The following is a 15,002-nucleotide window of genomic DNA, read 5'->3' as shown; positions in this document are numbered from 1 at the left end:
TCTATATACAAATATATAATAATTAATAAATAATTTAATAATTAATTTTTATATACACATATTAATTTTATTGTAAAAATAAAAAAAATTTGGATTCGCGGATGGTACCGATAAATGAGAGGGGGAAAAAAGGGTAAAAAATCCAAATGAGCCAAGGGCAGCTCATTTTAACCCAAATCAGCCAAATCAAACTTTGATACCTCAATCCACCAAAACTCATATTTATGTAATTCGAATCAATAGGATTTGAATCATCTTTCCACGTAATTCGAATTGACTCCATTCGAATTACTAGCAAGAACTTTTTCAATGTAATTCGAGTCAATAAGAGTCGAATTATGCACGCAATATTTCATAGTAATTCGAAACGATAAGCTTCGAATTAGGATAGTGTAGTTCAAATTATATCAATTCGAATTAGTGGGAGAATGGCACGCGAGTAATTTTAGAATCAAATTGATTCGAATTAGGTGTAGTTGGTGGGAGTTAGTAATTCGAATCTAGTTGATTCGAATTACAAGGGTTTCGGCTATATAAGGAGTTCGAATCAAGTTCATTCGAATCACTTTCTCATTCCCATACCCCACCAAATCCCAGAGAAAACGACCAACATTTGGGCCGAGTAAGACTGGAGCGGCATATTCAGGCGATGGGGGACGATCCTGGGAGGCTTTATCGTTTGGATGGAGTTGCTCATATCGTCGGGGTGATCAACGACGAGGTTAGTGGTTTATGATGTTGCGCTGTTGATAGTGTTTTCTGTTAGTAGTTTATGGTAGTGGTTGATGAAAGCGGTTTATGATAGTGCCATTTGTCCGTGTCTTATGATAGTGGTTTAGTGATAGTGGTATTTGTTATTGGTTTTTGATAATGGTTTATGTTATTGTTAGTGGTTTAGGATAGTGGTTTAGGGAAGTGGTTTGGGATAGCGGTTTAGGATAGGGATTTAGGATAGTGGTTTAGGCAAGTGATTTTTGTTAATGGTTTTTTATAGCGGTTTATGTTAGTGTTAGCGGTTTAGGATAGTGGTGTGGGCAAGTGGTTTTTTTTAATGGTTTTTTATAGCGGTTTACGTCAGTGTTAGCGGTTTACGATAGTGGTGTAGGGAGGTGGTTTTTGTTAATGGTTTTTGTGTTAGTGGGTTTTGTTATTGGTTTTTGTTAGGGGTTTTTGTTAATGATTTTTGATAGTGGTTTTAGTGACGGTTAGTGGTTTAGGGTAGTGGTTTATGATAGAGGTATGTGGTAGCTGTTTTTGTTAACGGTTTTACTTGTTATTGATTGTTGTATTTATTAATGGTTTTTTCACGTGGTTTGTGTTAGCTGTTTCTGAAGACAATGTTGATAATTCATTTACTATATGTTGAGTTTTACGATTTATTTTTCGGTTCCTTATGAAGTAAATTGTATATGTTAGTAGTTTGTGCATATGTTCTAATTGTGCGGTTTATCTACTGCCCAGCCTCGGCGTTGCATATCCAGCGTTAGGCGGCAGCAGGAGATGCGTCTTGATGAGAGGTATGTTCCGTACTTGCAGATGGCCAGCTTGTACCATCTTGCGAGACTGAACGACAGATGGTTTCGACTAGACGAGCCCCTAGTCAGTGCATTCGTCGAGAGGTGGCGGCCTGAGACGCACACCTTCCACATGCCGTTCGGAGAGTGCACCATCACGCTTCAGGACGTCGCATACCAGCTGGGGTTGCCAGTTGACAGACATTACGTCAGTGGTTGCCTGACAGACTTCCACCTTTACATTGAGGGTGGGAGGCCCGCCTGGCAGTGGTTCCATGAGTTAGTTGGTGTTTTACCTCCCGAGAACCAAGTTTAGAAATTCGCAGTGAACTGCACCTGGTTCCAGGAGACATTTGGAGAGTGTCCCGACGGGGCGGACGAGGAAACAGTTAGGCGCTTTGCCCGTGCCTATATGATGATGTTACTGGGCACGCAGCTGTTTGCCGATAAGTCCGGCAATCGTATACACATCAGATGGCTACCTTATGTTGCTCGGCTTGAGGAGATGGGTGGCTACAGTTGGGGGTCGGCGGCACTAGCGTGGTTGTACCGGTGCATGTGCCGGGTCGCCAACAGACATGTCGTGAAGTTAGCTGGGCCTTTACAGTTACTGCAGCCTTGGATCTTCTGGAGGTTTCCTACTTTTAGGCCTGCTGGGTATGATGCGTTTAGCTGGCCCCTTGCCTCGAGGTATCGATATTGTTTTGTATTATGTATGCCTATTGTATCTATTTTTGATTATGCAAGCAGTTTCATGCATTGTAGAGTGAGTCATGAATGCATTAAAATGTTTAACTTGTTACGCAGATGGTCTGGTTACAATCCTGGGATTAGCAACAAGGGACCCTGCATACAGATGGCTCGCCTGAAGATCGACTTGTTACAGCCTCGGGATGTAAGTACGCTGAGCCCATATCTATATCCACCTGTTCTTTCAGTTTATATTTTGTGTCAGAAGTATAAAATTGTGTTTATCTGGTTTTTTTACAGTTCATATGGATGCCCTATAGCGCACTCAACGTCATCCAGGTTGTCCATCCGGAGGTCTTGGAGCCTCGGCATACGATGTTATGGCGGTGTGTGACGTCCCTGATTTATTTTGCGGTGGTCGAGTGGCATCAGGTTGATAGAGTGTTACCGCAGTTTGGTGGCGTTCAGCCCCCACCGCGTCCCGCCCTGAACATCGACTTCTTGATGTCGAAGGACGGAAGAGGAGGTGACCGTTGGTTCCCGTCGCACTTACCTGACTGGCATCTTCACTGGCAGGAGCGTGCGGAGCATATTTTACAGTTCGACATCGTGTCCGATCCCGGCCCCTCCCATGAGTTCTTGGCATGGTGGCATCAGCATGGAAAGAGGTTCCTTTCACCGGAGATGCTCTTGGGGGATTCGAGAGGTATTCCTATTCCGGAGGAGGCTACGCAGAGGGGTGCAGGCTGAGTTCCAGAGATGGACTGAGTCGACGATGTTCCTGACAAATGTCGTATTGAGAGGAGAGCCCGAGTCGGGACACGTCATAGCCAGCGTGAGGTAGATTGGTTGGAGCAAGCTATGGATGACTTTCACGACGTAGTTAGGGGTCGCGGGAGACGACGTGGTCGTGGAGGCAGGAGGAGAGGAGCTGCGCCTAGGGAGGCTGCCCATCAGCCTGGGGGGGATGCAGCTGGAGGAGGTGATGCAGCGGGGGTTGATAGGCCCCATCAGGGGGGTCATGATGGTGAGTGGTATGGATCTGGTATGGGAGATCCCATGAGCCACGCTGACGCTGGTGGTGTGGGTGGACCTCTTGGAGATTATTTTGTCGGTGTTCCCGGTGACGATCAGACCCTTCAAGAGAGTACTCCATGGGTGAGTGGGCTCCATATTTCCAGACTTCCTTGCTAGCGATGGTGTTGTTGCCGAGTTCGGTGGACTACATTTCCTTGAGGATATCAGGACCATCATGCAGGAGGATGAGGCTGCACCAGGACGGGTTCACACGTCAGGGCCACAGGCACCGCTAGACGTCGATCTGAACGAGCCACCCACGGTGCCTCCTGTGCATACCTTTGCCCTTGGTGGGACACCTACATCGACCCAGACTCTGGGGTCACATTCAGTTGCCGGCCCGTCATCATCCAGACCCGTCCATGTCCCGCCGAGGACCCCGACACAGGCAGCTCCTGATGACGACAGCGACTCCATTGAGGACGAGGAGCCACTTGTACGGCGACCACACAGGACACGGGTTCCACGCCGTTGTTTCACGGGGTCTCACCTCTTTAGATGACTTAGGGACATTGGTGTATGTCGTGTTATTATGTTTATCTTATGTACCTTCTTTGTTGGTTATCGTTCATATGTATGCTTTCATTAAGGTATTTGTTGAAGCAGCAGTTACTTTCTAATTATGTTATGTATTATCAGACATCCCATTAGCTTATGAACTTTGTTTTAGAAACTTAAATCCATAATTAGACTGACATTTAACTTTCATAACTTATAAGTTACAACTTAGTTCCACGTAGAACACTGGTTGATAACTGAAGTAAAATACATGTGCTGAATGTAAAATAAATAAAACCAGACGCAGCAACGCTCCTATTCATTCCCAACTGTCCCGGTGTGTCGTCCGGCTTGAGGACAACTCCGACGAGTGTGTCCGGGCTGCCTGCAGAGGCCGCATCTCTTTGGCCGGTTCGGATCTGCATCATCCATGTTGGTGCGAATGCATGTGGACCTTGGACGACCCTCCTTCGCACGCCTCATGTTCGGATCCGGTATAACGGTAGGCCCGGCATAGGGTGGCCAGAAACCCTCCGGAATAGGAGGTGTAAATCTCATCTGGTAGACACCGATAACGGAACTAAGGCGATAGACCTGGTGGACGTAAGGCTGCCAAGTAAGACGTGAATAAGCACAGCATGCCAATGCGTGAGGACACGGGAAATGAAGTGCTTGGAAGTATCCACAATCACAAGTCTGAGACCCCAGTGAGACCCTGTAGGTACCAAGTGAGAATGAACCTGTTGGCGTCGTCTCTGCCACGGTGTACTCCGAGTTATCCTTGTCATAAACAGTCACCGTGAAGCACCTGGCTGTCTTCAGGTTGGCCTCGATACACTTTACTAGGTATTGACTGAATTGTTGTCCGGTACCCATCTGAGCCTCGGCCTCCCTACCCTTACGGACAAATAGCTCAGCCAGCCTTCCGTATGTGGCCTTCACTAGCGAGCACACAGGGAGGTTCCTTACCCCCTTCAGGATTGAATTGACACACTCTGATATATTGGTCGTCATGTGCCCGAATCTCCGACCCTCATCACAATACTGTGTCCACAACGAGTACTCAATTCGGTTCGCCCAGTCACACATTGCCGGATTCTCGGAGCGCAGGATGTCAAACCAGTAGTCAATCTCCACCTCGGTCTTCGCATATGCGGCGTTCACAAGAAGCCTCCGGGCATCTTTGCCCTTGAAGGTGAGGGCGAAATTCGCTGCAACGTGTCGAATGCAGAATGCCCGGTATGCAGACGGAGGTAGCCATCCCCCATCAGGTGCCTCAAGTGCTGCCTTGATGCCGTTGTGCCTATCTGAAATAACTAACAGACCTGGCTGAGGTGTCACGTGCTGATGGAGGTGGGAGAGAAAGAAGGACCATGACTGAGCATTCTCACCCTCAACTAGTGCGAATGCCACAGGGAGTATGTTGGAATTCCCGTCATGTGCAATCGCCACAAGCAACGTTCCCCCATACTTGCCATATAGATGGGTGCCGTCAATACTCACCAACGGCTTGCAATGACGAAATGCTTCGATACAAGGGGGAAAAGTCCAGAACATCCTATGAAAATAAGCCTGAGACTTGTCCACCTGTCCACCCACTCGAACAGGGCAGGTCCTGAGGACTGCTACAGTGCCAGGCATAGTCAACTGAACTCCTAAGACCCACCGAGGGAGCTCGTTGTACGACTCATCCCAGTCCCCGTAGATGATTGCGACCGCCTTCTGCTTCGCCATCCACACCCTCCTGTATGTAGGCCTGAAGCCAAAGTGAGTTGTCGTTGCATTTAGAAGCACCTTGATGTTCACGGATGCGTCAGCCCTAACCATTGGCATGATGAATGTCGCTATCACATGGTAGTCCAAGCTCCTATGGTCGCTGGAGATGGAGGTGGCGAGACAGGTATGCGGCCCGTTGTACCGCTTGACTTCCCAGATGCCCTTGCGTTGTTGGAGGCTCAGCCTAATCAACCATGTGCACCCATTCCCAAACTCAGAACACTTTCCCACGTACCTGCGATAGTCAGACTCAACTACCTTGTACTGTACCCCTCGGCGGATGCTGTACGTCTTGACACTCAACAGCGCCTCATCTTTATCCTGGAATTGTTGACCAACCTGGAACTTTGTCATACCGGCAGACCCTTCGGTATCTCTAGCGCCAAATCCAGCTAGCTGCCCAGGATGTTCATCCTGCCTCATGGCATCCAGATCCAATGATGAAAAATGGGGTGGGTACTGATGTGTGCCAGAACTAGAACCACCAGTAGGCCTTATCAGATCACTCGCTCCAACGTCGTCGCCGCTTTCATCAGCGATAATATCCGGCTCGACTTCATCATCATCTGGATCATCACACAATCCCTCTCCAACACCAGCCGATGGAGGACACTGTACTTCAGTCGGATGATGTTCCCCATATCCAACCTCGTCTCCAACATTGCCGCCGAGATCAACAACAAACGATGGGGAGGCGGCAGGCTAGACCGCTGCCTCATACACTGGAACGGAGGAAGAAGCAACCGCAGGTCTCGAGCTCGAACCGGCCGCCGTGGCTATAGTGTTGGCATTCCGGTTCGACCCACCAGAGCTAGATACCACGTCGACGAACTTCGCCAACAGCTCTGGTGTCCTCACCTCGGGAAACTACCTACGAGAGAGAAACATGACCTGCAAGTCCTCATCACTCCCGATCGTGAAACAATCATACTTCACCGTATCGTGGAGCACCGTGATTGGAATGCGATAGAAAAACTTCTTAACCCTTTTCACTCCTTCCAGACCAAGTTTGCCAAGCACGGAGCTAACGAGAGCATCGTAACTGGTCGTTGGGCTCACGATAATACATTGAGGATCCATATCCGTGAACTTCACGCCAGACCGAGTTTTTCTCTTAATCGATCCTCTGTGGTGTACTAACACTAGAAAACTATCCTCACTAGCCATCTCACCTCTTTGTTCACAGCAACATGATTTCCCACCATATATATAGAAAACCACTCCAAACTAATTCGAATCAACTTCATTAGCACCATATATATATAATTCGAATCAATTACGTTCGAATTACCCAGTATTAGTAATTCGAATCAATATGTCTCGAAATATGCAATTCTTCACCATTTCATACTAATTCGAATTAATATAGTTCGATTTATATTTTGGTGGTTCGAATCTTATTGATTCGAATTACGTGTTAGTTTTCATGCATAATTCGAATCAAATCGATTCGAATTACGTGTGACTATGCTTGCATAATTCGACCCAATTCAATTCGAACTACGTTGAAAGATTGACAAATATTAATTCAAATTCAATCAATTCGAATTATGTGCAGGCTAATTCGAATCCTATTGATTCGAATTATATAAATATCTAATCTGATGGATTGTTGTAGCAAAGTTTCATTTGGCGGATTTGAAAAATCCAAACCGGCTCAAAAAGTCAAAACAAAATATTTCTTGACAAAAGAATCAACAGAGCCCAAGGCATGGAGAGTGGGAACGGTCTACTTGCATTAGTCGAAGGCTGTGCCGCGTCAATGGTGCGCACGCGGAGAGCCTGTAGGTGAAGGAAGAGGAATAAGGATCGGGATGAAGAAAGAGGAATAAGGACGGAGAATGATTGAGTGGAGTTGAAGGATTGTAATGGAGAGCATGGTTGTTTCAGCGGCTCCGACTCTAAAACAGTGACTGAGTGGAGGAAAAAAATTATTTTTAGATAATAAATATAAAAATTAATTGTTTTTATTTGTCCAATAAATTTAATATCTAATTACAAACGAAGGTTGGATCATAGCAAGCAATGGTTTCAGTATTACCCTATTAGCTATCGAATCTTGGAAAATAATATATTTTTCTATAATGAAAAAGACGTTGAACTCCCATATGTTCATTGAAAGGTCTTTCCCACGCATACATGAGCTGCCTAAAATGACATTTTACTGTTTGTGATCGCAAATAATTGTTCAGTTCAAATTAATATGATTCAAGATATATATTTACAATGATTTGTACATGACATACATTTTCCCTTCTTTAATTGAACCTTTTATAATTATTATTAGTATTATTGTAAAGCACCAAAGTTGCTAAAAACCGTAATTCAGATGAGGCAACAATAATATTGAGAAAAGCTGGAAAAAGCAGAGCACATAATAAGGCCAAGATTGGAAATAATGTTGAACAAAACAAATCCACCGTCATACAGCAATAAATATGATGGATCATTACGTCACGGATAGATAGAGTATCATCCTTACCCCTTTTTCTCTACTTTCTTTCTTTTTGGAAGATATGATAAGCGAAACTGACCAGGGGAAAAGTAGTATCAAGTCGCAGAAATAAAAGGAGGAACACGTTGTTGTGCCCGGAATCCAGTTACACACATACAAAATACAAATACAAATACGAATACAGTACATATACGCATAGCCAAAGCGGAAATGTTAAAACTTAAAAGGCTGATAATACTACTACCTAGAAACTAGAGTACATAAAAATAAAAATACATTGAGATCTAGCAGAATAGATCCATGTCTGTATAGATGGAGGGTTACCCTTAGCCGGTGTAGATATGAACACCGATGGCAATGAGAAAGATGGTGATGAGACCGAAATAGATGATGGCATGAACCATAATGGAAGCCCCACTGGTTTGCATGTTCCCAAACTCAACCACTCTTCCCCTCCCGGGAATCTGAAAGAGGAGGCCCGGGCTCAGCAGCACGAAGAGCACCACAGCTATCACCACGGGCCCCCAATCCGCCATATATCTTCGAATTATCGAGAAGAGAAAAGAAGAGAAGAAAGGGGGTTAGAAGTGTTTGGTTATGAAGTGAGAGGAAGAGTATTACTAGAAGACACGGTAGGTTGGAGTTTGAGTTGAAGTGTGGGTGGGTCACACTGAAGCGATTGGGACGGGAGCGGAAGCGCTTCCCTCGCCTCGGAGTGCACCGTTAAACGTGTCCAGCTCATTTGTTTATTTGGAATTCAACGGCTGCGATGCATTGCCCACTCCTCTCTTGGGAATTGGGATCACCCGTTCCTTCATTTATTTTATGCTATGGGGCATCCAAATTTGATACTGAAGTCTGAAACAACACAAAAAATACTCCGTTTGGCATTTGTGGGCCCTGCCTTTCAAGAACACTATTGGGCCCTCATCATCTGGATCACTGGATTGTTTTCCGAAAATGGATAATTTGGCACAGTCCAAAAGAAAAACAAGAAAAATGGTAATTCTATTCTGGAATTAGTTAACACCAGTGTCTCTTGTTAACTAAATGTGGGTAATATTAATTAAAATAGGAAGTATTTGATGTTCAAATTAAAAAATTAATAATTTAAATATTAAATATTGCAAGCTGTATTTTTTATAAATTATATATGAAGGGTGTTTTTAAAAAAAGATATGATTTTTTCTTCTTTCTTCTAATCCCATGTTGGTATTGAATAGGGTTAGAACCTAGAAGTAAGACAAATTAGATTGTGACCTAACTAGAGTTCAATTTGTTAATAACTCAATTGATTAAGTTTATGAGTTTGTGAGTTGAGTTTGAATTTAAATTTGAGCTCATTTTTTTATATTTACTGAATTTGAATTCATATATTAAGTAATCTAAATTTAAATTTGGATAAATTCAACATATTAACTTATGAACTAATTTAATTATATATACAAATTATATATTATGTATTATAACTATTTATATTAATTTATACATTATGTATTTTATAATTTTAATTTATAATAATAATATATAATTATACATACACACATAATTATAACATTCACGGGTTTTAAGGTGTATTGATTTGTATTGTTATATCTTAATTGTAATATCTTTGATATATATATATATATATGATTTTGGTAAAAGTCATAAATTATAATTTAATTTTTTTATAATTTATTTATATGAAATTATAAATTTTATTTGAATAAATTTGTGAACTTTATAAATAAATTCAATTATTAATCAATCTAAATATGAACCAAACTCAAATTTTTTAAACTCATTTTAAACTTGATTTAGTTAGACATAGTCTTTTAATATTTATCCATATAATTTTAAATATTGCTGCACTCAACTACAGACCCACATTGAACATTGGACGGTATTTACCCCCACTAAACTCTTAAATTTTTTACAAAAATTATATCCATATACAAGTATGCCCCCAGTTCAAATATTGAATGACTTCACCACTATTAAAATAAGTCCAATCCCACTTTTTGTACCTCTCCATCCTCTTTGACTCTTTGTATTCTTATTGAAATCCTTTTTCTTAGTTTTTCTTATTGAAATCCTTTTTTTTTTTGAAGTAAAGAAAAAATAAAATAACAAGACACTAAATTTTTCATTATTTATTGGTCTCATATTTTCAGTTTTATTTTTTTTATTTTTTGTTTAATAGTCATCTATTTTTCATAAAAAAATAAATTATAATTTTTTATAAATTTTTTATATTATTCTTTATGTATCTTTTAATATTATTCTTCTTCTTTTTTATATTTTAATTATAAATTCTAATTCAATCAATTGTAATTTAAATATTAATCTAATTTTTTATTTCATAATGACTTCATGTATTTTATTTCATTCTTAATTTATTAATTTTTATTATTTATTTATTTTTATTTTTTATTTTATTATATGTAATTATGTTGCATATAAACTTTTAAAGTGAATTGATTAATATACTAATTTAGAATATATTTTTTTATTTTTAAGAATAATAATAAAAAATATTTTAAAAAACTACCATTAGAATTTGAAGTTATTCCATTAGTCTCTTCTAATAAAAAAATATTTTAAAATTTCATGTGAAAAATCTAATAGCTAATCTGGACAACAACCTAAAATTTCAAATTATGATTCAAATAACAAAGATGAAACTAGATGAGTTATTTACAGAAAAAACTTTATCAACCAAGAGAACATAATTTTTTACAAACATAATTTAGGATTTCTCTCAATAGATTTAATGTTGATTGGTTTGATAAATTTGGCAATTGGTTGAAATATAGTATATCAAAAGATGATATTTTTTTGTCTTTGTTACTATCTTAAAAACCCTGATAGTGTAAGTGTTGATACTTTTGGAAAAGAGGTCTTTTCAAATTAGAAAAGAAAGAGTAGTTGCAAGCACATGTTGAAAATAATAAGAATGTTCACAATCAAACTTGAAAAAAATGCGAAGTATTCATGAAACAAAAGCGACATATTGAAATTGTTTTTCAAAAGCATTCACACTAAGTTAAAATAAATTATCGTACTCACTTAATAGCAACAATCGTGATAAGAAAATTAGGGACGAAGAACACCAGAACAAAAAAAAGGCATGGACAAAATACAAAAGGGATAAAAAAACATAGTGAAAATACAAAAAGATAGACAATGATTTTTTTACTAGACCTCTAAAAAATCTGTTCTTAACAACTTAGGTCTCCATAAGGGATTTTCTACTAGACTTTTAAAAAACTTGTCATTGATAATCTAGATCAGAGGGTAAAAACTGAAAGAAACTAACACACAAAATTACTTTAGGTTGGATCCTTTAATCTTCTTCATGCAACAAGGGAAGCAAATCACTTATCTTACTTGATCACACAATAAAAATATGCTTAAAACAACTAAAAATTTTATTCATCAAAATTGTGTAAATTGTTTCACAAAAAGTATTTAAATAGACTCCTAACAATTTATCCTAAAGATAAAATAAGATAACTTAATTTAAATCAGATTTGATCTTATTAGATTAGATCATATTTGATTTAAATTTAAAATTCTTAAAAATACTACTAAGCAAATCAGAATTAAATCAAATCTTCTAACAAACCCTAACAGCGAAACAAACTAAAACATAGGCCTAATAATTTCGAAATTTAAATAATACTTTATCTACTGAATTTAAAAAGTATTATTTACCTTCTTATTGTCCTGACTTAACCTAATGGGCTTTGTCCTTTCTCCCTTAGTTAGAACTTGATGTAACTCCTCATGTACGAGTGTTGCCAAGTTCTCAAAGTTCTCCTTGAACTTCTTTGCACGTGCTCTAGTGATGGGACCCTTCAAAAGTGTGAAATTTTCATTCTGCCCTTTTACCTTAGAATGCCCCATTGTTCTCCCGAGCATGTATCATTCCCTCTTTCCTAAAAAAGATTTGTCTTTAAATCTGTATTCGTATCAAAAGGAGAGAGATCATAAATATTGAAAGTAGTTGAGATATTATACTCACCTGGTAGGTCAATCTTGTAGGTGTTATTATTGCTTTTCTAAAGCACTTAGAATGGGTCATATTCTCTAACATTAAATTTAGACTTCTTTTGAGTAGAAAACATTCCCTTTCTCAAATGAAACCAAATCCAATTTCTTAGTTTGAAGACTATATGCTTTCTACCCTTATTTACCATTTCAGTCGTGACTTTGTTCTTCTTCTCAATCAGGTCACAAGTCTTTACGTGTATTGCTTTAACTTTCTCACTCTTACTTGATCTATCTAAGTTAAGAAGATCACTCAAAGGTAAAAGCATTAAATCCAAAACAATTAAAGGATTAAAATCATAGACAAGTTCAAAGGACAAAAAACCAGTAGAAGAATGAATTGTCCTATTACAAGCAAACTCAATAAATGGGAAACAATCTTCCTAAGTTTTCAAATTCTTACAAAAAATAACACGCAATAAGGTACCTAATGTTTTATTTATCACTTTAGTTTAACCATCAGTCTGAAGATGACAAGTGGTAGAGTATAATAATTTTTTCCCGACTTATTCCATAATACTTTCCAAAAGTAACTCAAGACGAAACAATAGTTTGAAAAACACCATGTAAGTGCACAACCTCTCTAAAGAACAAATCAGCAATATTTGTTGTATCATCAATTTTATGGCATGTAATGAAATAAGCCATTTTACTAAATATATCTACCACAATAAAAATACTATCTCGGCCTCTCCTAGTTCTAGACAAACCAAGAACGAAGTCTATAGATGAATGAAAGTAAAATTCTTTGGATTAACTTTTTCAAATCAAAGTGGTCTAACCTATAGGATAAAATTGTTGAATTTATTTCTCTCAGAGTTGAGCTTTTATTAAGTTTTTGATGATCTAATTGCCACTCTAATAAGTGTTATTCTGTTATTTTAAAAATCAAAGACTCCAGTAATTCTAGTACTTCCTCCAACACGCACTGAACTATAATTTTTAGTCCATCTACTACTGCCATTAACCTGGATCTTGTACATACAAATTTACACAATGAAAGTATTTTACAATTATCATCAAGTAGATATCCTCCAAAAGCAAACATTTATTTTTTCAAGATAAATTCAGAACATATCTACCATGATCTAGTATAGAAAGTCAAGTATGAGTCTCTCCACAATGCTTATGTTTGTCAATTATAAGGATCTTCAATTATTTTGCCTTTTTGAACCTTTGTTCGTCTCTTCAATGATTCAAAGTCTCTTTTCATGCTTCACTCCACTAAACCACTCTGTTTTCAAAAATTTGTATGTTCCTAATTTTTCATGTAACTCATATAATTGCAAACATAGATTTATCAATCTTCTTTTTTCTAATTTACATACTTTTAATTCACACCAAACCTAAAAATTTTTTCTAATATCTCCTGGATTTGCCCAACTAATTTCACCTCATCTTAAAGCTTTACATTAAGACTTATAAACAAAATTACAATGTATAAATAAATAATTTACATCTTTATCATCTATACCACAAAAATTACAAGTCATCTCATTAGCACTTATAATATTTAGCCTTACAAATCTTTTCTTGGTGTTTAATCTTACTAGGATTGCAAACTATGTTATCATCTCCACTCTTAAAGGTGTGGTCCCATTCCAAATGTTGTTAAGTAGGTGTTTTGGTTCTGAAAATAACTTTAGAATCTTTATTAGCAAAACATAATTTAAACTTAGTAAGAATATGTGGACAACGATAAGATGGAGCTAGAAATATACAAGAAGAATTTAATACTTAAAAAGTTTGATCCTAAATAGAAATGCTTGTACTTTTTATGTTCATTGTTTTGCTCACTAATTTCAATTAGCATTTATAATTATTACAAAAAAATAGGTTAAAATTATACTCATTTTTAATTTGCTTGCTAGTTTGTGTAATATTGTTAGAACTTTTTGTAAACATAAGACATGCTTCATAAAATTCAAATACAAAAGGTCATAGTTATTAAAACTGAGTTGAGAATTGACCTGATCAAACTACTGAATTATTAAATTAATGGTTCACTTAGTAAATTATTGGTCGAATGGTTTAATTCGGTAATAATTAAATAAATTTATAAAATTATATAATAAAATTAAAATTTAAATAATAAAAATAAAAAATACAATATTTACTAAATACTTTTTTATATAATATATAAACTGTGCATTATTAGTACTAATAACTAGAATAGTGGCCATCAGTAGTTTTATAGGATATATAAAATTCTTAACACCATATTTTTTAAGAGGCTATTTCGCTTATTAACATTGGAGATGGCATATTCAAAATCTTTCCATTGTGCTTTTGGAATTAATTCCACATTTTATTATTTTGAAGTCTTAAAAGTCCTACATCACGTAAACAATCCATGGTTAAGCTACAAGAATGATCATTTGCTTTAAATATAAAAAAAATCATGTGGTTGCTGCAAGTCCATTAGTAGACCCCTTTTTTAAGTCTCTCTTAGTGCTCTTATTGTGATCCAGCATGTTGCTAGCCTATCGGTGGAGGCGTGCAGATAACATTGACTTATTGGGTCAATCAATCTGGTTCTTACACCGGGTTTGATTGGGTTGAACAAATTTGACTAATTTTTTAAGGGTTTATTACACGAATGGTTAAGAACCTAGATCGGATCGGTATAAAGTCTATTTCATTGATTTTTCTATTAAATTAGTCCGTTCAATCTGGGTTTGATAACTATGCAGAAGGCAATTGTTTCATTATAAAATAGAGATATTTTTAGTGAGCGTCGCTTAACTAAAAAAACCAGAATTAAAAAGAATAAGTGATACTTTATGGGGCTCACATTATGATAAAATACTTAACTTGATTTTTATTTTTTTTTCCGTGATAGAAGTTCTTAAAGTCATTGAAAAAGATGGAAATAATCTAGAACAAAGAGCTGAAACATGCCAATTAATTATTGAATCATATTCAATCTTTTGAATTTGTATTCAATTTACATTTTG

General features: G+C 37.7%; 3 protein-coding genes across 3 annotated transcripts; 1 reads left to right on the top strand and 2 right to left on the bottom strand.

Moving 5' to 3' along the window:
- Positions 1-649: 649 nt before the first annotated feature.
- On the top strand, positions 650-2,954 carry LOC110278691 (serine/threonine-protein phosphatase 7 long form homolog). The gene is made up of 6 exons (XM_021136933.1): positions 650-721; positions 832-885; positions 1,462-1,722; positions 1,861-2,204; positions 2,322-2,409; positions 2,505-2,954. Exons 1-6 carry the CDS (start codon positions 650-652, stop codon positions 2,952-2,954), a joined length of 1,269 nt encoding a protein of 422 aa, XP_020992592.1.
- Positions 2,955-4,094: 1,140 nt separating this feature from the next.
- LOC107479963 (uncharacterized) lies at positions 4,095-6,635 on the bottom strand. The gene is made up of 2 exons (XM_021136932.2): positions 6,447-6,635; positions 4,095-6,257 (listed from the first exon to the last, which is right to left on the bottom strand). Exons 1-2 carry the CDS (start codon positions 6,633-6,635, stop codon positions 4,095-4,097), a joined length of 2,352 nt encoding a protein of 783 aa, XP_020992591.2.
- Positions 6,636-7,930: 1,295 nt separating this feature from the next.
- LOC107479995 (uncharacterized) lies at positions 7,931-8,777 on the bottom strand. The gene has a single exon (XM_016100119.3). It carries the CDS (start codon positions 8,544-8,546, stop codon positions 8,337-8,339), a length of 210 nt encoding a protein of 69 aa, XP_015955605.1. The 5' UTR covers positions 8,547-8,777; the 3' UTR covers positions 7,931-8,336.
- Between the last annotated feature and the right edge of the window lie 6,225 nt (positions 8,778-15,002).

The sequence above is a fragment of the Arachis duranensis genome, chromosome 3 (genome assembly GCF_000817695.3).
Source record: "Arachis duranensis cultivar V14167 chromosome 3, aradu.V14167.gnm2.J7QH, whole genome shotgun sequence".
Taxonomy (NCBI): domain Eukaryota; kingdom Viridiplantae; phylum Streptophyta; class Magnoliopsida; order Fabales; family Fabaceae; genus Arachis; species Arachis duranensis.
This window is presented reverse-complemented; position numbering and strand designations above follow the sequence as displayed.

What these genes read in the sequence shown, in the direction of transcription:
- LOC110278691 (XM_021136933.1), top strand. Translation starts at nt 650, where the DNA reads ATGGGGGACGATCCTGGGAGGCTTTATCGTTTGGATGGAGTTGCTCAT. An exon ending in TCGGGGTGATCAACGACGAG is followed by an intron (nt 722 to 831) that starts GTTAGTGGTTTA and finishes GTCTTATGATAG; the next exon opens with TGGTTTAGTGATAGTGGTAT. An exon ending in TGCCAGTTGACAGACATTAC is followed by an intron (nt 1,723 to 1,860) that starts GTCAGTGGTTGC and finishes ACCTGGTTCCAG; the next exon opens with GAGACATTTGGAGAGTGTCC.
- LOC107479963 (XM_021136932.2), bottom strand. Translation starts at nt 6,635, where the DNA reads ATGGATCCTCAATGTATTATCGTGAGCCCAACGACCAGTTACGATGCT. An exon ending in GGAGTGATGAGGACTTGCAG is followed by an intron (nt 6,258 to 6,446) that starts GTCATGTTTCTC and finishes GCAGCGGTCTAG; the next exon opens with CCTGCCGCCTCCCCATCGTT.
- LOC107479995 (XM_016100119.3), bottom strand. Translation starts at nt 8,546, where the DNA reads ATGGCGGATTGGGGGCCCGTGGTGATAGCTGTGGTGCTCTTCGTGCTG.